At 39.3% G+C, this 23675-nt stretch overlaps 3 protein-coding genes across 8 annotated transcripts in view; 1 reads left to right on the top strand and 2 right to left on the bottom strand.

The window, feature by feature from the left end:
• Positions 1-1708, bottom strand: part of LOC308091349 (ATP-dependent clpX-like chaperone, mitochondrial) — a 47359-nt gene extending 45651 nt beyond the window's left edge. For both annotated transcript variants that reach the window (XM_080436901.1, XM_080436902.1), the window contains exon 1: positions 1490-1708. The gene's annotated coding sequence lies outside the window, so the exon portion shown is untranslated. The remainder of the gene's footprint in view (positions 1-1489) is intronic.
• Positions 1709-8556: 6848 nt separating this feature from the next.
• Positions 8557-17472, bottom strand: LOC308091356 (transcription factor PU.1-like). Of its 5 annotated transcripts, XR_013933702.1 has the most exons (7): positions 17421-17472; positions 16263-16356; positions 13662-13861; positions 10843-11047; positions 10174-10257; positions 8668-9661; positions 8581-8632 (listed from the first exon to the last, which is right to left on the bottom strand). XR_013933702.1 is itself a non-coding variant. In XM_080436914.1 (6 exons), exons 1-6 carry the CDS (start codon positions 17448-17450, stop codon positions 9318-9320), a joined length of 954 nt encoding a protein of 317 aa, XP_080293040.1. In that variant the 5' UTR covers positions 17451-17472; the 3' UTR covers positions 8557-9317. The 5 variants fall into 5 exon arrangements, 4 of the variants coding, with proteins under 4 accessions (XP_080293040.1, XP_080293038.1, XP_080293041.1 ...); XM_080436914.1 differs by having other exon boundaries at positions 8557-9656; positions 10172-10257; XM_080436912.1 differs by having other exon boundaries at positions 8557-9661.
• Positions 17473-21732: 4260 nt separating this feature from the next.
• Positions 21733-23675, top strand: part of LOC308091609 (transmembrane protein 178B-like) — a gene marked incomplete at both ends in the record, with an annotated part of 13368 nt that continues 11425 nt past the window's right edge. Inside the window, one exon of the mRNA XM_080437272.1 lies at positions 21733-22282. Within this exon, the coding sequence (XP_080293398.1) occupies positions 21733-22282 (550 nt within the window). The remainder of the gene's footprint in view (positions 22283-23675) is intronic.

The raw sequence follows: 23675 nt of genomic DNA, 5'->3' as shown, positions 1-23675 counted from the left end.
TACTGACCAGATCCTGTAGAGGGCGTAGTGGAGTAAAATAAATAATTTCCATCTGAAGGACATATTTTATTCATAATACATAAAGTGTATTATACAGAGAAGGTGGGGTGCTGAGAGCCTTCCCACCCTGGAGAATAGACTCTAAACAACACAAAACTGCCTTTGTTTCGGTGAATAGTTAAATAGTTTAATGTATTTTGTACTAAAGACGGAGGAGACCTCTCACGGCAGTGTAATGTTGGCTCTTAGCCCCTACGGAACCTCTCCCTCCGCTGTATAGCTCCGAGATGAGGTTCCTCGTTTCCCTCTGCCGTTTTATCAGGACATTGTCGCACATTATCCACTTTTACATGTTTCTTACCCCTTTCTGCACATCGTATCCAAAAAGTAAAGCTTTTCCGCCACTCTCTCAGATGTTTTAAGTTCTAGCGCACAATAAAAGCTATCCAACGAGTTGAAAAAAGTATTTAATTCGCCTCGGTCCTCATCCGGTTACATGTTTTTAAGACATTGCGCAAGAGTTGCGCGGCGTAGAGATAACATTACTGATTCCCCTACTGGTCAAATGTTGAATTGCATCTTCTAATGCAAAATATTATGGAACCGGCTGACAGTGGTGGAAAAAGTACTCAAATTCCATACTTAAGTAAAAGTACCAATACTGCAATATAAAAATACTCTGTTACAAGTAAAAGTCCAGAATAAAAAACTTACTTGAGTAAAAGTACAAAAGTATTGGCATCAAAATGTACTTAAAGTACCAAAAGTAAAAGTACTAAATATTTGAAAATAGCCGATCTACAAGCTCACAACGCGTCGCGATGCGACGCGTTGTGAGCTTGTAGATCTGCTATTTTCAAATAGCCTAGGTTTAAAATAGGTTTAAAGTGGTCAATGTGTGTTTCATTATATCATAATTTATATCTGAAAAGTAACTAGTAACTAAAGTTTAAGTATATGTAGTGTAGTAAAAGTACAATATTTGCCTCTGAGATGTAGTGAAGTAGAAGTAAAAGTATTGGAAATTGGAAATACTCAAGTAAAGTACAAATACCTCAAAATTGTACTTAAGTACAGTACTTAAGTAAATGTACTTAGTTACTTTCCACCACTGCCGGCTGAGGACAGAGGCGAATTAAATACTTTCTTCAACTCGTTGGATAGATTTTATGGTCCGCTAGAACTTAAAACATCTGAGAGAGTGGCGGATAAGCTTTACTTTTTGGATACGATGTGCAGAAAGGGGTAAGAAACATGTAAAAGTGGGAAATGTGCGACAATGTCCTGCTCAAACGGCAGAGAGAAACGAGGAACTAGAGGTTACGAATGTAACCCCGGTTTTAGTAGGTTCGGAGTTTACTACTCAAAACCTCAACTCGGAGCCATACAGCGGAGGTAGAGGTTCCGTAGGGGCTACATAACATAACGCTGTGGACCAGGGTTAGCATGCAGCTAGCTGTTAGCATGGCCCTGGATGTCATCATGTTACCTTTAAAGCTCCTCTGTAAACAACACGGTGTCAGCAGTCAGGACGCATTTAAATGTCTTTAAATGCCTGGTTCACACAGATAAAGGTGTTTGTATCCGCCGTGAAGAGCTGTCAGGCTGTTAGATGAGAAGGAGTAATGATAATAATACTAATAATAATAACAACAACAATAATGTCTGTCAGAGCAGAGAGGAGGTCGATGCTAAATGCTAAAGTTGTTAGCATAGGCTCTCCTTTCAGTGTTGCCAGGTTTTGTGAGAGAAACAAGCGGCCAGGGGTCTATAGCTGGTAGCCTCGGAAACCCATGCCTTTTTTTTAAAAATAGCTGGTGGTAATTAGTTAAAAGTAAAGTAGTAAAAATAAAAGTAAAACTATCAATACTGCAATGTAGAAATACTCTGTTACTCTACTACTCTGTATTGGTATCAAAATGTACTTAAAGTCCCATTTCACAAGTTTTCAAATGTATGCAATTATTTTAAAAATCTTGTTATTTAAAAAAAATTAAATCTGAAAAATACTATATTTTTTGCAATATTTTAAATGCACAGATGTTGTATGGAGGTCCGTGGCAGAACATATTTTTGAACAACATTTAGGAAGCAAATCCAAATAAGCTACATTTAAAAAAACCTACAACCCACAATAACTGCCAATATTTACAAGTGACTTTAGAGAAAAACTATCCCAAAGTCGCTTATAATAAACAGACATGGCAACGCTGCTGTCCTGCTGCTTTTTCTTCTTCTGGGTTTGCCTGGAGGGTTGGTGCACCAGCTTTAGAGGTGTTGTACCGCCACCCACTGGACTGTAGTGGCTAGTGTATGGAGTTACATTTGTGTCTTTATTAACCAAACAAAAGAAAAACATTTGAGAGAGAAACAATATAAACAGAGCAAAGAATAGTTTTGAATGAAAACAAATTAAAACAGCAAGCAAAAAATAATAATTTGTACGCAAAGGAAATGATATAAAGAGAACAAAAAACTATTTTTAATTAAAACAAATTAAAAACGCAATCAAAAAAATATATTTGCAAGCAAAAAAATATAAGATTTGAAAGAAAATAAAAAATAATTGAGAACAAAACTTTTAAAATTCAAGAGTAAAAAAATAAGGAAAAACGGTTTAAACTACATAAAACAAAATACTTAGTAAAATGTTTGGGTAATAAAATGTGTTGTGCTAAATAAAATGTTTTTAATGTTTTTTTTCCTCATTTTCGAATGAAAGTAGTTTTTTCTGATTGCAAAATGCCTTCTCTCTCAAAACCTATGTCTTTGGTCTCGATTTTTTTTTTCTCTCTCTTGGATTTGTTTGTGTGAGGGGTTAAAGTTCAGAAGGCGGGTCCTACACTGATAGATGTAAGACACCTCTCCATTGGTCACTTGGAGTCTGAGTGACAGCTCCCCCTTCCTTATGTAGCTTGTTGAATGCAGGGATGGAGGTGTGTTACGGCCAGCATGGTTTTTTGATTGATTGAATTATTAGCAGTTTGCAAAAAAAAAAAAAAAAACATGAAAGTATAATGCAAGGTCAGCTAAGAGTATTTAAAACCCAAGAAAGATGACTTGTTTCCATTGGGGTCCTTTGTACTCAATTCATAGAGACATTTAATGACAGACAGATATATACTACTATGCAAAACATCATAAAAACAAAAACAAAAAAAATATGTACAGTAAACAGTTTGAGTAAACAGATTGATGGAATACTTTATTAACAGTAGGATACAGAGGTACAATTGTACAATGATTGTTATAAGGATAACACAAAAAGGCTTGTTTCCATTGTGGTCCTCTGGGACTGAGGTCAGAGCTCCATTCCAGCTCTGGACGCTACACTATTCGTTACAATATTGAGCATTTTAAGCTATTAGCAATTCAGATGATTCCCTAATGTTAGGTTTCTGTTCTACTTACAGTTTGTGATCTGTATTTAAAATTGTTGTATTGTTGTTACTGTTATAGTAGGCCTGTGGTTCCCAAACTTGGGATCGGGACCCTCAGAGGGGGTCCCCAGATTAGCTTAATGGGCAACATTGTTTTCTCTCTCAACAGTAAACAAACCAACCTATACAGTATTAGTGTATACAGGGTAACACATTTCTAAAGTGACAATTTAATGACTTTTAAGACCTTTTTAAGGCATTGTGCGCTTGTCGTTCGACTATTTTCACAATATTTATCTGTGGAACCGAGTCAAATTAAATCTAATGCCTACAATTTCAAGTGCTTGTCAGGGTGGGTGGTCCCCAGTTCAAGTATGATTATTTTGGGGGGTCCCCAGTTCAAATATGATTATTTTAGGGATTCACAGCCTGAAGCACACTATCAGACGAAACGTTTCCAAAGCAGTCTATCTGGAATGGGCCTGGCCAATAGGCCAGTCACTTCAGCCTTGCCTTAATTAGAATAACGAATATAACATAAAATAATATATTTTGAACTGGGGACCCCCCAAAATAATCATACTTGAACTGGGGACCACCCACCCTGACCCAGGCATTAGATTTAGTTTGACTTGGTTCCACAGATAAATATTGTGAAAATAGCCGAACTACAAGCGCACAATGCCTTAAAAAGGTCTTAAAAGTCATTAAATTGTCACTTTAGAAATGTGTTACCCTGTATACACTTATACTGTATAGGTTGGTTTGTTTACTGTTGAGAGAGAAAACAATGTTGCCCGTTAAGCTAATCTGGGGACCCCCTCTGAGGGTCCCGATCCTAAGTTTGGGAACCACTGGCTTACTATAACAACAATACAACAATTTTAAATACAGATCACAAACTGTAAGTAGAACAGAAACCTAACATTAGGGAATCATCTGAATTGCTAATAGCCTAAAATGCTCAATATTGTAACGAATAGTGTAGCGTCCAGAGCTGGAATGGAGCTCTGACCTCAGTCCCAGAGGACCACAATGGAAACAAGCCTTTTTGTGTTATCCTTATAACAATCATTGTACAATTGTACCTCTGTATCCTACTGTTAATAAAGTATTCCATCAATCTGTTTACTCAAACTGTTTACTGTACATATTTTTTTTGTTTTTGTTTTTATGATGTTTGCATAGTAGTGTATATCTGTCTGTCATTAAATGTCTCTATGAATTGAGCACAAAGGACCCCAATGGAAACAAGTCATCTTTCTTGGGTTTTAAATACTCTTAGCTGACCTTGCATTATACTTTCATGTTTTTTTATTTTTTTTGCAAACTGCTAATAATTCAATCAATCAAAAAAACATGCTGGCCGTAACACACCTCCATCCCTGCATTCAACAAGCTACATAAGGAAGGGGGAGCTGTCACTCAGACTCCAAGTGACCAATGGAGAGGTGTCTTACATCTATCAGCGTAGGACCCGCCTTCTGAACTTTAACCCCTCACACAAACAAATCCAAGAGAGAGAAAAAAAAAATCGAGACCAAAGACATAGGTTTTGAGAGAGAAGGCATTTTGCAATCAGAAAAACTACTTTCATTCGCAAATGAGGAAAAAAAACATTAAAAACATTTTATTTAGCACAACACATTTTATTACCCAAACATTTTACTAAGTATTTTGTTTTATGTAGTTTAAACCGTTTTTCCTTATTTTTTTACTCTTGAATTTTAAAAGTTTTGTTCTCAATTATTTTTTATTTTCTTTCAAATCTTATATTTTTTTGCTTGCAAATATATTTTTTTGATTGCGTTTTTAATTTGTTTTAATTAAAAATAGTTTTTTGTTCTCTTTATATCATTTCCTTTGCTTACAAATTATTATTTTTTGCTTGCTGTTTTAATTTGTTTTCATTCAAAACTATTCTTTGCTCTGTTTATATTTTTTCTCTCTCAAATGTTTTTCTTTTGTTTGGTTAATAAAGACACAAATGTAACTCCATACTAGTGGAGTTGTGGAACATTACATGGAGAGGAGCTTTGCAGAAAGGAACATCAACATTTTGACTGAGTGGAGTGGTGACTGATTGTCCTTGTAATGCAAGGACATGTAAATACACTGCCAATTTCCTTTACTATGTCTCTTTTATTTTTTACCATCCATGAGTTAACAATTGCTAGAGCCTTAATGCAAATTCAAAACCAAAGACCTGGGGTCTCAAAATCTCAATGCTCTTTCAAAACCTATATATGCCTAGATGCAGTGATCAGAAGGGGAGGCAGTTTTATAGTTGGCATTCTCATTCCCCCAAACTGAAGCATAAGGAATAAAGAATGTTAGTGTTTTGGGCTTGTGTCTGGAACCTCTCAACTGTGGGCACCAGTCATTGTCTAAAAGTCTTCGTTTCGTTTCACTCAAACCATGAAAATGCCAACAAGATTTGAATGCTTTTGAAGCAGCACAGATATGAGTGACTGAAAAATAGCACTTTTATGCTGTATTATGATTTATGATTAACTAACCGTTTTTTTTTTTCATCTTCTCGATGAAACTATAGTCTCTCTTGTGGTGGGTGCTCTGAAAAAAGAACATATTTGCCTCAGTTCCAGACAATGATTGAATGATTGATGTACTTTATTTAGTAAGACATGAGAACAACAGTACATGGAAGTACAATTTCACAATACAAGGTCTACTAAACTGGGAGACTCATTAAGCACTGAGCTTGTTTAAGATGAGAACCCCATGCACACACAAATCATGATGACATAGGCTATAAGAGACAGACAGATATACACACTACTATACAGAATGTCATACAATCAGCTTACAGGTTACTGGTTTGAAGAGTGAAAAATATGTACAAGAGAAGAAAAAGAAAAGAGGGGGGGGGTAGGGGGTAGGTTAAGACTTGAACCACTCGGTGAAAATGAAAGAAAGAGGGGGAGCGAAGAAGAGGAAAACGAAGAAGAAGGGGGGGGGGATATAGAAACTTGGGGCAAAGAAAGGGCTGCTTGCCCCAAGGACTCACAACATTTGCATGGCTGGGTCCTCCTAATCTCTCAAGAACAGATTCTGCTCTGCGGACAAACAGCAGAGGGCGCTGTTTTTCATTCTTATTTGGTTCTGGGTTCCCAGATTGATTAAAATGTTACTTGAGTAAAAGTACAAAAGTATTGGCAACAAGATATACTTAAAGTATCAAAAGTAAAACACTAAAATGTTTGTCGCGATGCGACGTGCTGTGAGCTTGTAGATCGGCTATTTTCAAACAGCCAATGTAAAAAAATAGGGCTAAAGTGCTTAATGCATGTTTATAATATAATAATTTATATCTGCTAAGTAACTAGTAACCAAAGTTTTCAAATAATGAGTAAAAGTATATTTGCCTCTGAGATGTAGTCTAGTAGAAGTAAAAATATTGAAAATGGGAAATACTCCAGTAAAGTAAAAATTCCTCAAAAGCGTACTTAAGTGCAGTACTTGAGTAAATGTACTTAGTTACTTTACACCACTGTAAGACAATCTCCTCCTGTGTTCACACATGGTCAGGATCTTCCACAGACTCCAGCCCTCCCCAACACTGCTGTTACAGGCCTCCAAACAAATCAGAACAACAAGACGATTGGCACAAATTAAATGGCTTTTTATTCTCTTCCCACAACATAGACTCGAACATTGAGGAGAAACATAATGAAACTCAATGCAAACAGTAAACCAAAGAGGAGAACTCAGGACACCAAAGAGGGCCTGGAGATGCTAGCCTGGCATGGCCAGACTAATATGGCCATAGGTAGGCCTGGGCAAATTCAGTCTTGCCGCACACAGTCCATGACCTTCTTTAATTACTTCAGTCTATAGCTTAAATATTATTTGCATTTAAGTTCATAAAGTTAACATAAGTATAACTAAATGCATTTGAAAGTAAATACAAATGTTACTTTTCAGGATTCCAATTAAAAAACGTGTCGCACTGCGACGCGTTTTCAGCTTGTAGATCGGCTATTTCTGCTACTTTTGTGTGACATAGAATGGCGAAGTATGGCATTAATTTACGAGAATAAGTTAAAATACAGAGATAAGACGTGTCTGCCCGACAGTATATGCAATGTGGCCCTCTGGAGTGAGAGTGGAAATATAGTGGCCCTCTACATCATCAAAGTTGCATCACCCCTGGTGTGGGGGTTTGAGGTTGTTGCTGGGTCTGTGTGTGTGTCTGCATAGTACAAACAGCAGAGGGCGCTGTTTTTCATTCTCACTGGCTCTGGGTTCCCAGATTGGCATACAAACTGTCCAGGCTGGCTTTTAATTGTATTATTCTTTATAATATAGTTACATTTTGGTCTCCTACCACAGCAGTGTTAGTTCTCAATTATTTAATTATTATCTCAGGAGGAATGCGACAAAAAAAATAAGAATCTCCATGGATTCAAGACTTCATGGGTTGAGTGATTTGATAGGAAAAAAAATAGATTTATTTTTCCAATATAATTTCTCTGTCATTAAAATAATATTAAAAAATATTTTATAAAGCTCTTCATCGTATCCCAGCATGGTGTGTGTGTGTGTGTGTGTGTGTGTGTGTGTGTGTGTGTGTGTGTGTGTGTGTGTGTGTGTGTGTGTGTGTGTGTGTGTTACATATAGGCTATAACATGTTGCATATAATGATTTAATTAACATACAAACACACATTAACCCCTCGTATAATTAAAAATAGAGTAATTTGTGATCATTTTGTTTGCATAATTTGATAAAGTCGGGTGCATACAGAGCATTTAAAATGGCACGTTCCAGGCTCTACCGCTGGAATCAATATGGGGAGCAGGTTTTGATTTGTACCTTAAAGAACAAATTAACAGGGATAATAATAGCCGATCTACAAGATCACGATGGCTCACATTGCGACGTGTTGTGACTGGAAGGTTCCGGTTAATATGGGATCAACGGTTAAGCCCATAACCATAACCCTTTATACTTTATAGTGGTTATCAACCAGTGGTCCGGGGACCACCAGTGGCCCCTGAGGGGATTCCAGGTGGTCCCCAGCTAAATGATGGAGAGTTGGTATATCCAAAAGGATTCTTATAGATCTTTAACTCTTGAGAGCGTAAAATGAAACCAAATGGACCCTTACGGGTCCATTTGGTTTCATGTTACGCTCTCAAGAGTTAAATTATATTGTTAAACATCTGCATTACTTAATTTACAAGAAGTCTACACAATAGACCATATTCACACGAAGGCCGGCCATGTTGCTATTAAGTCAATGAAGTGCCACCCCGGTTGCCACGGCAACGGGGTGGCACTTTCAATGTTCAATTCCAAAATGGCCGCCGTGTGAATATGGTCTATTAGAGAATGGAGACGCTCAAGGTTCCTTTTGCGCAGACTGAGTTATAGGCAAGACAGCATTTTCTGTCAGTGCTCAATCTGCCTGGAATGAGCTCCAGAGGTCCTTGAAAATCACATCACTTCCATCTTTAGGTCATTTCAGGGAAATGGTTTCCAACATTTTTTGTTCAGGATTGTAACTGCTTTATTTAATTGTAACATTTTGGTAGATCTGTTCTAGTTCTTTGAGTATTTTAGTTCTTAGAGTGCTTTCTGTATTCTGATTCATGTATTTTTATGTTGCTGTACTATTGTCTATTCCTGTTGATTACTGTGTTCTGTATCTCGGCTACATTGAAAATGAGGGCCTGCCCCTCAACTGTACTCCGAGCTGAAATAAAGGTTGTGATGAAAGAAGAATTGCTATTTTGATCGACGTTTGCCTGTTATCTCTCCTATATGGTACCAACATCAATACAGCATGGACAAAATCTTATCCAACATTAACAATGACAAAATATTCTAAGTTTTGGGTCTGATCGAGGTTAAATCTCATCAAACGGTGGTTCTGTGGCTTCTCTCAGGTTGAATAAATAAACAAAGGCCATTCTAGTCAGAATGAATGCCGGTGTTCACAACGTTCTGAGTGGAGGAGGCCCGGTCCAGGACGACGGCGCTGAAGCGGTAGGTCAGCTTCTTCTTGATCTTGATCACCTCGCCCGTCTTGCCGTAGTTCCTCAGGGCGCGGGCCATCTTCTGGTAGGTCATCTGCAGCCGGTTGCCCTTCTGCTGGCCCCAGCGGCTGGCCAGCTGCTCCTTGTGCTTGGTGGAGAACTGGAAGATGCCCTGGTCGCGGTCCACCCACCAGATGCTGTCGCTCATGTCTCCGTTCCACAGCAGGTCCAGCAGGAACTGGTACAGGCGGACCTTCCTGTTGTGGTTGGTGGTGGTACCTGACCAGTGGTGGGAAGTGGTGGAAGAAGTACTCAGATATTAGCACCTTTAAGTAAATGTAGCAATACCACACTATAAAAAATACTCTGTTACAAGTAAAAAGGCCTGTGTTCAAAATGTTACTTGAGTAAAAGTACAAAAGTATTGGCTTCAAAATATACTTAAAGTACCAAAAGTAAAAGTACTAAAATGTTTGAAAATAGCAGATCTACAAGCTCACGACGCGTCGCGATGCGACGCGTTGTGAGCTTGTAGATCTGCTATTTTCAAACAGCCTATGTATAAAATAGGGCTAAAGTGGTTAAGGTATGTTATACAGTATATAACTTTATTTGTATACTGTAGCATCTTTCATGACATGAAATACAGCTCAAAGTGCTTTACAGAGCAAGAATACAATTACAGAAAAGTACAACTAATTTAACGATAAAGCAAAAAATAAAAGTAAAAGTCCTCAAAATTAAGTACAGTACTTGAGTACATGTACTTAGTTACTTTACACCACTGGTACCTGATGATGGAGGATGGATGAGTGGAAGAGGAGGAGACACCATGATGGAGCCTTCATCATCGTAAACCTTTCTGTTGTGACCTGCTGGAGAACAGTGGAGACATTTATTATTCATTTATTCATTCACCTTCATTTATTCAGGGAAGACAGATGTGGATTAGTACTCTACTTAAGTAAAATGTTAAGGTATTTGTACTTGAGTATTTCCAATTTTCAATGCTTTTACTTACTACATCTCAGAGGTAAATATTGTACTTTTACTCCATTATTTGAAAACTTTAGTTACTCTGTAGATTTTAATTATCATTAAAAACATACTTTAACCACTTCAGCTCTATATACATTTCGGCCATTTGAAAATAGCCGATCTACAAGCTCACAATGCGTCGCGATGCGACGCATTGTGAGCTTAAAGATTTTGTATACATTTGAAAACTTGTGAAATGGGACACTCTGCACAATGAGTACTTTCTACGTTTGGTACTTTAAGTACATTTTGATACCAACTTTTGTACTTTTTTTACTCAAATAAATATTAAATTCTGGACATTTACTTGTAACAGAGAATGTCTACATTGCAGTATTGATACTTTTACTTAAGTAAAACATGCAAGTACTTTTTCCACCACTGGAATCTGCAGACACGCTATAGCCATGTGTTTCTCTCACCGTGGGGGGCGGCGGGGGGCTGGTCTCCGTCCTCCTCGCCCTCCGACACTTCTAGCGGGGGGCTGGGGGGGTCCCTGCGGCCCCTGACGTGGCCCCTGACGATGGCCCTGGGGGCCCGCTGCTGTTCGTCCTCGTCTGAGCTGTACTGGGCGGGAGACTCAGAGCGCTGCTGGTAACACTGGTAACTGTGGCTGTAATATGGGATCTGACAACAATAACAGTAACAGTAACAGTCCATGTGATGTGATGTGGGTGTCAGCACCATGCAGTCTGCATGTTATGCAAAGGTTAAGACCGAGAACGCATCTGTGTCATTTTTTAGGTTTCTTTGGCCATTCAAAAATAGCAGATCTACAAGCTCATTGCGCGGCACTCAATGCCGCGCAATGAGCAGTGGTGGAAAAAGTACTCAAATGTTTTACTTAAGTAAAAGTATCAATACTGCACTGTAGAAGTAATCTGTTACAAGTAAAAGTCCGGAATTCTAAATTTACTTGAGTAAACGTACAGAAGTATTGGCATCAAAATGTACTTAAAGTACCAAAAGTAAAAGTACAAAAATGTTTGAAAATAGCCGATCTACAAGCTCACAACGCGTCGCAAAGCGACGCGTTGTGAGCTTGTAGATCTGCTATTTTCAAATAGCCTGTATAAAATCTATATGTATAAAATGTATAATGTATAAAATAGGGCTAAAGTGGTTAATGTATGTTTCGTAATATCATAATTTATATCTGAAAAGTAACTAGTAACTAAAGTTTTCAAGTAATTGTAGTGGAGTAAAAGTACAATATTTGCCTCTGAGATGTAGTGGAGTAGAAGTAAAAGTATTGGAAATTGGAAATACTCAAGTAAATAAGTACAAATACCTCAAAATTGTACTTAAGTACAGTACTTAAGTAAATGTACTTAGTTACTTTCCACCACTGTCTATGAGCTTGTAGATCTGCTATTTTAACAATATTTATCTGTGGAACCGAGTCAAACCAAAAGTAGTGCCTCAACTCCTACAATTCAAAGTGCTTATCAGGTTGGTGGTCCCGAGCAAATATGATTATTTTGGAGGGTCACGGGCTGAAAAAAAGGTGGATAACCAGTGGTTTAAATGAACGTTTGTCTTATTGTACTGTTCTGTTTTTCTTTTTTCTTTTTCTTTTTTGTCCTGCGTACATATTATTTGTTGATGCTTCTGTGTGTCTGAATTACCTTGTGTTAACCATGTTCAGCACTTTGGTCGGCTTTGGGCTGTTGTAAATGTGCTATACAAATAAAGTTTGATTTGATTTGATTTGATATTGTACTCCTCCTGACAAGATGCTGTACAAGATGTAAGAAAACAACAAAATATTGAACACAATCTGGGGATCTTTTCTCCATACTCTGCCTTCAATAACTCCTCTTAGTTGATGTTATAGTCATTTCTGTAACTGCAAAGGTTGTTGTGAGGCTCTCTTAAGACACTCTATGTATGAAGCAGTATTGATGCCTTGCCTTTAGTTCTACTGGATCTCTTCTCCACTAGATCCCTCACTAACGTTTTAGTCTAGTTTTTATTTGTTGACAAAATTGTCAATATATTTAGTCTTAGTTTTAGTCATCATAGCTTAGTTTTTAATTTAGTTTTGTCAGCGTGAAAAGGTAGTCGACGGACATTTTTCGTCATAGTTTTAGTCGACGAAATCAACTAAATGCCTACATTGTAAATATGGGATCTTTACAAAAACAGTCATGTTTGACACTGACAGCATTTTCTTTGTCCTAAAAGAGGAAGTATAGCTGCATCACGTTACACTGTAAAAGTCCTCAGTGTTCATTTAACTCTGAGCGTGTACACATGGAACCAAATGGACCCTTACGGGTCCATTTGGTTCCATTTGTACACGCTCAGAGTTCACTGAGAAGTTTAACAATGAATAGATAGATGACTGGGCTTTTATGACATTTCGGTGAAAATACCCTCAACAGTCCAGATCAAACGTTTGTTGACGTGTGGCTGCATTGTGGGTATTTCCTGTCAGTCGTGAGACAGAGACGTTTGTTATTTTGATTAGTCATTGATGAAGCCACAGAATATTGTTGTTTAAATATACACTTATTCCTAAACCGTGATCATTATTGATTTATTCACCACTGGATACCAGTGGAAGAAAAAGTATTCACACTTTTTACTTAAGTAAAAGTATCAATTCTGCAATGTAGAAATAGCTACTCTGTTACAAGTAAAAGTCCGGAAGTAAAAATGTACTTGAGTAAAAGTACAAAAGTATTGGTATCAAAATGTACTTAAAGTACCAATAGTAGAAAGTACTAAGTATTCAGAATGTTTCATTTCACACGTTTTCAAATGTATGAAAATCTTTTGAAAATAGCAGATCTACAAGCTCACAATGCGTCGCATCGCGACGCATTGTGAGCTTGTAGATCTGCTATTTTCAAATGGTCGAAATGTGTATAGGACTGAAGTGGTTAATGTATGTTTTGTAATAATAATCTAAATCTACAAAGTAACTAGTAACTAAAGTTTTCATATAATTGTAGTGGAGTAAAAGTACAATATTTGCCTCTGAGATGTAGTGGAGTAGAAGTAAAATAACAGAAAACTGGAAAATACTCCAGTAAAGTAAAAAATACCTCAAATTGTACTTAAGTACAGTACTTGAGTAAATGTACTTAGTTACTCTACACCACTTGATGCAACAATAAACACATGTTCTGTATATGAGATGTAACAATAAACATCTCGAATCTTGAATGTTTGCACACAAACAGCACCATGCACATCAGGCACACATGTGGAGGGGCTGTGGAGGGGTCCTAACCTGTGTGCCTGTTTGTGGGGGGGCCGTTGAGGGGTCCTGGCTGTAGTGATAGAGCTGAAGGAGTTGAGATGGAAGACAGTGAAGCTCAGCCAGGTGGTGATGACCTTGGTGACCTTGGTGACCTTGGTGACCTCCTCCTCCAGAGTGACCCAGGTCTCTCTGCTCAGAGCGTTCACACTGCAGCGTGTTCCAGCTCTGATCTGAAACAACACAACCACACAACCAGTTACCTAAAACGGTGTGTGTGTGTGTGTGTGTGTGTGTGTGTGTGTGTGTGTGTGTGTGTGTGTGTGTGTGTGTGTGTGTGTGTGTGTATATATATATATATATATATATATATGTATATATATATATATATATATATATATATGCCCACCAAAAATTCGGAAACGTAACTTCGGTCGATTATTTCTCCCCTTCAACAATACCAATTGGTATTGTGTTTTGTATAATTTTTTATCATTGATTAGTCACCTCTACAACGAGGTACAGCTTGTAAGGATCGGGCATTGGTGGAATGAGCAACGCAGCTAAACGTGTGGGTAGCGCCTCCAAAAGAATTGCCAAAAATCCCCGAACATGCTTCTGTTGGTAATCGCTCTTGTTTTGAGCGACCTGCCAGCACACACCTGCTGAGAGGTGTGTGACAGTAGTCACAGGTGTGTGACTGACTGCCTCACAGGTGTGTGACTGGCACCTGAACATGGGTTCTGCAACTTTGTTGAGTTTGTGTTGATGCTCCAAGCAGCAACACTGCCCCCGATGGAAAGATGCCACGTTCAGGATAAGGCCCGTGCACTAGAGCAAGTGGTTCTCAACCAGTGGTCCGGGGACCACCAGTGGTCCTTGAGGGGGTTCCAGGAGGTCCCCAGCCAAATGAATATTTAGGAACCAAATATTGAGAGTGTACAAATGGAACCAAATGGACCCGTTGGGGTCCATTTGGTTCCATTTGTACACTCTCAATATTATCTCAGAGTTAAATGAACACTAATGATGATGATACAGTGTACATTGGGACCCCGAAGAAATCAAAATGGTTGAGTCCCTGGCATATCTTTTCAAATGGGGGTCCGTGGGCTAATTTGTGTCAATTTGGGGGTCCTTGACGCGGAAAAAGGGGTTGAAAACCACCGCACTAGAGCAAGTGGAAGCTGGTGTTCCGTTAATGCAGAGTGGCGGCATTATTTGGTGTCTCAAAAAAAAAAAAACTTAGAGCTTGTAGATCTGCCAGACCTTTTGCTGCTTCTGTGTGACTCAGCAGTATGATCAAGAAGGGTGTTTAAAAACACAAAAAGTTTAAATATTATATGGAGATAAGAGGCTTCTGCCCGACAGTAACGATATATATCATGGAGCATAATGATCCAGAGTGCGGATTCTATTTGTCAGCTTCTATTGACAACACTGACACTGACACTTTACAATCTAGCAGTGGTGTAAAGTAACTAAGTCCATGTACTTAAGTACTGTACTTAGGTATAATCTTTTGGTATTTTTTACTTTACTGGAGTAGTTCCAAATTTCAGTACTTTTACTTCTACTCCACTACATCTCAGAGGCAAATATTGCACTTTTACTCCACTAAAATGATATGAAAACTTTACTAGGTACTTTGTAGGTTTTGATTACGAAACACATATTAACCACTTATAGACCCCAAATATACTTTGGCTATTTGAAAATAGCCGATCTGCAAGCTCACAACGCGTCACAGTGTGGCGCGTTGTGAGCTTGTAGATCTGCTATTTTCAAAAGATGCGTATACATCTGAGAACTTGTGACATGGGACATTCAGCAGAATGAGTACTTTCTACTTTTGGTACTTTAAGTACATTTTGATACCAATACCTTTGTACTTTTACTTACTTATACGTAACAGTAAACAAGTAAAAAATCTGAGTACTTTTTGTCCACCACTGGCATCAAGAAGAGATAGAAGGAGAGGAGTCTGAAGACATAGTTCTGACAATACCATCATCACTGACCATACTGTCAGCAGTGGTGTAAAGTAACTAAGTACATTTACTTAAGTACTGTACTTAAGTACAATTCTGAGGTATTTGTATATGTACTTTACTTGAGTATGTCCAATTTCCAATACTTTTACTTCTACTCCACTACATCTCAGAGGCAAATATTGTACTTTTACTCCACTACAATTATTTGAAAATTTTATTTACTAGTTACTTTTCAGATATAAATGATGATATTATGAAACATACATTAACCACTTTAGCTCTATTTTATACCTAGGCTATTTGAAAATAGACGATCTACAAGCTCACAACGCGTCGCATCGCGACGCGTTGTGAGCTTGTAGATCTGCTATTTTCAAACATTTTAGTACTTTTACTTTTGTTACTTTAAGTACATTTTGATGCCAATACTTTAGTACTTTTAATCAAGTAAATTTTGAATTCTGGACTTTTACTTGTAACAGAGCATTTCTATATTGCAGTATTGATACTTTTACTTAAGTAAAGAATTTGAGTACTTTTTCCACCACTGACTGTCAGTACTGATAGTATTGTCAGTATACGGCCATGTACATGTACATGTACATCATACAATACTGTCCATCAGGGCCAGTATACTCACCATCAGGAATGTCTGCCACGCTGGTGAGGTAGGAGTAGAGCTCTGGAGCTGAGCGGTACATCTCTGCTTCATACGCAACCATTTCATCTGAAGCCTTTATGGGAAACATCACATGTATATTATGTACATTATGAGTATAACTTTGATCTCTTTCCCCGCTGTCAAATATAATACAATATTCTCATTGGGATAAGATTACATGTTGATGTCGCGTTATCAACGAATCTAAAAGATGAAATCAAAACAATGTTTCAGAATGCTAAATACCAGGGGTCAGCCACCTTTCTGACGTGAAGGGCCATGTTTTCATTTTCTTGTCAGTTTCTCTCTAGTCCAGGGGTCTTCAACAGGGGGTCCGGGACCCCTAGGGGGTCCTCAGAGCTACTATAGGGGGTCCGCCAAATCTTTGTTTTACATTAACCACTTGAACCCTAGAATTCCTTTTCTTAGGGGAACATTAGCCGAAAATAGCAGATCTACAAGCTCTCACGAGGCGTTGAGAGCTTGTAGATCGGCTATTTTTTGGCAAAGAGGCTATAGGTGTAGAGGGAAAAAAGAGCAGACTAAGTAAAAAAAAAAACTTTAATCTGAAACACAATTTTATACAATATATAGTAGGGGGTCCCTGCTTCATCTCTCTCTCAGCTAGGGGGTCCTTGGCCTGATAACGTTGAAGACCCCTGCTCTAGTCAGTGTGCCATATCAACATGAAGTTTAATTATTTGACACCACATCAAAAAAATATATTTCCAACTCATTTTGATTGTCCATAGGCTATACATAATTTTAAAAGAAAAAAACCTCTCTCTGACACTTATGCCAGTGTGCCAGTGATCACCCTCCCCTGTGCCAGTGATCACCCTCCTCTGTGCCAGTGATCACCCTCCTCTGTGCCAGTGATCACCCTCCTCTGTGCCAGTGATCACCCTCCCCTGTGCCAGTGATCACCCTCCTCTGTGCCAGTGATCACCCTCCTCTGTGCCAGTGATCACCCTCCCCTGTGCCCATGTTGGCACCCTGTGCGTAAGGTTGCCTATACCCCTGCTGTATACAATCTGAGATCCAGTTATCACCCAAAGCCATTATTGAAAAGCTCATTTCCACACAACGTCCTAAAAATTCCCAAATCAAACGCAGCAGTGAATAAATAGTACTTACAGACGAGACCGTCCATCTGAGAGCGTCCATTCTCCTTCGACTTCTCTCAACATTGACGTGACAAACAGGAAGTGAAAGTGTCCAGTATGTGTTTTGTTAGTTCCTGCTCGTGGTCTGAAGCTTGTCAAGTCCATTTAACATTTGTGGGCTGGTCTTAATTCTCAACCCTTTTTTTCATTTCAAGGACCCCCCAATTTTAATTGAACTCTGAGAGCGTAAAAGGGTCCATTTGGTTCCATGTGTAGGCTACACTCTCAGAGTCACAGACCCATATATTTGGCTTCATTCTGAACCTATTCTTCCATTTCAGTTTAGTTCTGGAAAACTATGACAAATAAATCAGAATAATCAGAAAAATAATGATAATCAATCTGTTGTATGTTTATGTTACATACATAAAAACACACGTGAGCTGAACATAACAGTATGTGTGTCTGAAATGAGCTCATGTTTTTTTCTGTGGATAGTTTTGTTATTAACAGTTCCAAAGCAGAAGTTGATGGACCTTCTTCCTCTTTTTTCAAATCATCACGGCTGCTTTTGAGGAAGTTGATCAAACCACCACCATGACTCTGTGAGCTCCGTTTATCCTCCATCACATGTCACCGTCTCTTCATGACCAAAAAAAAAAAGAACGTCTTCAAGCTCTCTGAGGTGTTCTTTTCAGCATTTTTCACTAATTTTTTTGTGTGATGGAGAATAAATTGAGCTTCTCACATGCATTTTTTTTTTAAATCTTAGAATAGTTTAACCGTGCATGTTGAACCCCATACAGCGCCCATGTTATTCCGGGGGTAAACAATCGCACAAAAAGAGCAGATCTACAAGCTGGCAACGTGTCATGTTGCCACGACAAGTTGTGAGCTTTTAGATTGGCTATTTTCGGAGAGATTTGGTGTAGAGGGGGGAAAAAAAGGAGTGGACCAAGTACAGAGCACTGGGGGACCCCGGTCATCTATGGGGTTTACATTTAGTGACGCATGTGGTATCATTTTGATACCAATACTTTTACTCAAGTACATTTTGAATTCCGTACTTTACATTGCAGTATTGATACTTTTACTAACTAACTATAAGTAATATATGAGTACTTTTTCCACCACTGTGTATTTGATGTTATAGGCATGTCCACGATCTGTCTATTTATAGAACACATGGTCAGTGTAGAAACTGCTGGTAGGAAACAGAGTCAGACTGAAACCCTGAGGTTTTCACGGTGTCTTAACCACGGTTTCTTAACAACTTAAACCCCATAGACGGCTTTAAAGCACAGCTTCAGACTTATTTCTTCACTCTTGCGTTTAGTTGCTTTTTTCCCCCTAAATCTCTGTGTTGTTATTCACGTTATTCACTGTTTTGCTTGATTCACTGCCTTTTTTTCCCGCCATTATTCTAATTCCATTATTTTTAATTATTTTAATGTTGTTTTTGCTTTTGCTCTTTTTTTGCTTTATTGTTAAATTGCTATTGCTTTTTCCGTAAAGTACTTCTGCTTTATTTATGTTTTGCTCTGTAAAGCACTTTGAGCTGCATTCATGTCATGAAAGGTGCTGTATAAATAAAGTTTTATTATTATTAATCATAAGTGATTTTCTTTTGGTTAAAATAAGTGTTAAATAGCTCTATAATTCTGATGGTAATCATTGCTATAGTGTGTTTGTTCAGTAACTAGGAGTCTCCATGTCTCTCCAGCTCTTTATTAAACAGAAAGGGCATTTTCAGGTCAGGATGCCAATTTGATCCAATCAGAATAGAGAACTCAGTCAGGATACAGATTAAACAAGTGAAATTGGAAGTGATGACACAAAGAAATGAGCAGACACAATTGGATCTGGAACACCGCAATTTTGTCACCTACCTGAGAATGTGTTTATTAAAGAGCTGGAGAGACATGGAGACTCCTGTTACTGAACAAATACTTATAGCAATGATTATACTTGAGCAATGATTACTTTACATTACAGAATGTAGTGCTTAAAATCCACAACAGGGTTGTGTTTGAGTTGAGTGAAACAAATAGAGCACAATGTATTTAGCAGGAGCTGCTCAGCAACTCCTTTGTGGTCAACACTACTTTAGCGGGGTCAAACTTAAACAGAAGGTGTCACAGAGGGTATTAAACACGGAGGGTTACTCAACTTTCAGCACCCATCATATTGACCTGTAACTTTTGGACGGCGAGTAACAGCACAGACAGCATGCCACACATTGCCAATCTGCACAGCTGCTGACAGCTCTTAAATAGTGGGAGGGCTTCTTCCTGATTGGTCCAGATCCTGATTGGACGGTCTCCTCCCAGCCAGGTCTCCTCCCACGCAAAACCTAAAAAAAAAGCTGAATAGAAAAATATGGTTGTCACGTTGTCTAATTCCTATGAGCCACTATAAATAGAGTCACTAACTATAAAGAAAACATCACATGGATGCACCTGGGACATATCATCAGTGTTGTAGCCAAACACCAAATAACTGTGCAACAAATAATATATTAAATAGAAAGAACCCTCACATGTAACAGTCTGCTAAAATTGTAATTGTAATTACATGTGATTCAGTGAAAAGGTAGTTACGTTGCATTTGCAAACTTTGTAAAACTGTTTATAAACGCAACAATGTATTTATCTAAGTCAGTGGTTCTCAACCTTTTCAGGCCACGACCCCCCACAATGATCATTATGTGAACTGGGGACCCCCCACAATAATCATATGTTAACTGGGGACCCCCCACTATAATCATATTTCAACGGGGGACCCCCCCACCCTCACAAGCACTTGGAATTGTAGGATTTGAGGCTAAACATTTAGTTTGACTCGCTTCCACTGATAAATATTGTGAAAATAGCCGATATACAAGCTCACAACGTGAGGCATTTTGTGCTTGTAGATCGGCAATTATTATTATTTTTTTTTTATTATAGTTTGTTGACTTTCACGCAGCAATGGTCTTATTATTCCCGTGCAGATACCCTGTATACACTCATACTGTATGTTGGTTTGTTTACTGTTGAGTGAGAAAACTATTTGCACATTAAGCTAATCCCCCCCCCCCCCCCCCCCCCGCCCCCAGAACCTCAAATCAATGTGTTTTGATCACAGACCCCCACCTGAACATATTATTGTGCCAGGGACCCCCGTACACGAGTTGTGTTGTTATAATGTTTGTTTAAAAAAATCCACATTATTTTGAAGTAGATCTGTAAGCTTACAGATTGACTATTTTCAAATAGACAATGTATACGTAAGGTTAAGGCATTTAAACTGATTTTGATGCTGTGTTAACTCATTTTGATGCTGTGTTAACTAATTTAGCTGCGAGACCCTCTGGAACCCCCTATGAGAACCACTACTAATTATTATTCTAAATGAATGTCTCTTTATTAGAAATACATGTTAGACTGAACCATGCAGTATCAATAGATCTACAGTACAATCCTCAATGTTAATGTAACTCTCTGAGAACCAAGACGGTTCAAATCGTAGGCTACACACTAGAAATGAAAGGATACAGGATAGGTGGGCACTAGGGACATCTGGGCACCTCTATGTAAAATTGGTTATTTTGTCCAAAATGTATAAAAAATATATTTGTAAAATGGTCTCAGGTAGGCGATGTGAACATAATTAATTGTACATCATTATCAGACTTCATTTTATCCTTCAACTTTAAGCTCCAAAATGACTGGATATAGCCTATATGCTTAGGAGCTTAGGAAATATTAGACCTTAATTGTCGAATGTTTAAGCATCTTCTACTCATGTATGCTGTACTTTACTTTAAAACATTTTCCAAATATTTTTATTTATTAGCATTTTGGGAAAAATAGCCAATTTAACACTGATAGGTGCCCACTCTTTCTTTAGTGCCCACAGCCCACCTATCCTGTTACACCCAGTTAAATGAGCACTCAGCATTTCCCAGTGCAGCAGAGTTCAGATGCTAAGGACAGACAGACAGACAGACAGACAGACAGACAGACAGACAGACAGACAGACAGACAGACAGAGGCTCCAGGAGTTCCCACTTTAAATTCCATCGGTGGAATAAATCAGAGAAGATGAAGCCATTCATTCGGTGATGATGATTCACTTCAGCCATTTAAACCATCGTTGACTTAACATCGCAGTCTCCATTTGATCATCATCATCATTATTATTATTATTAATTGAATAATAATAATAATAATAAAAACCAGCAACGACCGACCACTCAGCGACGGATCTCTCTGCTGTCCCGTTGCAGCCAACCAGCCAGGCAGCCAACCCCCCTCCATCCCTCCATCCCTCCATCCTCCTCACCACCACATGGATGGAACATGGCTGCTATGAGGGCTCTGACGGTGGCGGGTCTGGCGCTGGCGTTCTGCGCCCTGGGGCTCATAGCCGTGGCCATCGGCACCGACAACTGGTACGAGACGGACGCCCGGCGGCACCGCGAGCGATGCAAGAACTACTCCAACAACCACCACCACCACCACCACAACCGGGGGAGGAACGACCCGGGCTACATCTACATCTCCAGCAGCAGCCTGCCGCTGCGCAGCAGCAAGAAGCCCCCCGCGATCGACAAGCCCCCCATGCCCGAGCCCAAGGAGAGCGGCGTGGAGGAGCGGAGAGAGCTGGTTCCAGGACCATGGACAGCGGGTGTTCAGAGCGGCGCGCCGCTCAGAGCCAAGCGGCACTTTGACGCTCTTCCCCCGGCGGCGGCCGCAGCGGCGGCGGCTGCGGCTGCGGCCCCCTTGATGGCGTCGGCCGCGATGGTGGAGTCGCTGTGCGGCCGGCAGTTCAACTCCACCGTGGCGGGGCTGTGGAGGAAGTGTCACCGCGAGGGCTTCGACCTGGAGACGGAGGATTTGATCTTTAAAGGTTATATAAAAAAAAGAAGGTCTTATTCTTTAAAAAAAAAAATGTACTTGAAGTCTAGCCTACCAAACGTAGAAAGTAGTCATTGTGCAGGATGTCCCATTTCGCACGTTTTTAAATGCAGGCTATACAAATCATTTGAAAAATAGCCGATCTACAAGCTCACAATGCATTGCATGGTGACGCATTGTGAGCTTGTAGATCTGCTATTTTCAAATGGCCAAAATGTATAAAGGGCTGGAAAAACCCCAGTTAAACCCTCTCTATCTTAGATGTTTTATCGATTTTAACATAGATATGAAAGCTAAAATCAGACTCGAATCAAATACATCTATGAAGAGTCTTGATCCAAGGCTATAACCCTCTCTAGACTTGGGACTCGGGACCGCTTGTTTTCCATCTATACACCAAATATCTTCGGCCAAACAATAGCCGATCTACAAGCTCACAGAGTCATGAATGTTGACAAGTTGTGAGCTGGTACATTGGCTTTTATTGGGGGGGATGAATATCCATATGAATATGGATGCTGGGGTTTGAAACGCCTTTTTGTTTTTGTGTGGGTGAGGCTGAGGCTGTTTACATCTGTGTGTTGATAACAAGCACAGTGCGCTGTCCATGGTTCCGATGCTGTCCACTGGTGCTGGAGCTATCCGTGGTGCTGAAGCTGGGCCTGCACAACACAGCAGCATCATTACACAACACCTTCTGTACATGTTATATGTTACTGTGCTCCTACTGTACTGTGTGTATATATACTGTATAGGCCCGCATAGGCTAATACACTAGCTTAGAATGCTATATGTGTGTGTGTGTGTGTGTGTGAGAGAGAGAGAGAGAGAGAGATGAGAGAGAGAGAGAGAGAGAGAGAGAGAGAGAGAGAGAGAGAGAGAGAGAGAGAGAGAGAGAGAGAGAGAGAGAGAGAGAGAGATAAACAACACAGAGAGAGAGAGAGAGAGAGAGAGAGAGAGAGAGAGAGAGAGAGAGAGAGAGAAACAACAGGAGAGAGAGAGAGAGAGAGAGAGAGAGAGAGAGAGAGAGAGAGAGAGAGAAACAACACACAGAGAGAGAGAGAAAGAGAGAGAGAGAGAGAGAGAGAGAGAGAGAGAGAGAGAGAGAGAGAGAGAGAGAGAGAGAGAGACTAGTTTCATTGTTTTACCTGGTATAGTTTCAAATGTACAGTAATGTTATTTAGATAGCATGTTGTTGTGCTACTTATTAATTGTTCACCTATAGCTTTGAGGCATTACATTGTTCTCTCTGCACTCTATACTTATGTGACTATTTACAGGTGCTTATATCTGTATGTTCCCTCAGCCCTTTGTTCCCTCAAAACTATAAACCCTAACCCCAAGCCTATAATCCTACTGAGGGAACATATAGGCATGACCCCTCT

Source organism: Gymnoscopelus braueri (assembly GCF_963280865.1).
Source record: "Gymnoscopelus braueri genome assembly, chromosome: 9".
Taxonomy (NCBI): domain Eukaryota; kingdom Metazoa; phylum Chordata; class Actinopteri; order Myctophiformes; family Myctophidae; genus Gymnoscopelus; species Gymnoscopelus braueri.
Note: the sequence above shows the minus strand (reverse complement) of the source record. Positions and strands in the feature narration are given on the sequence as shown.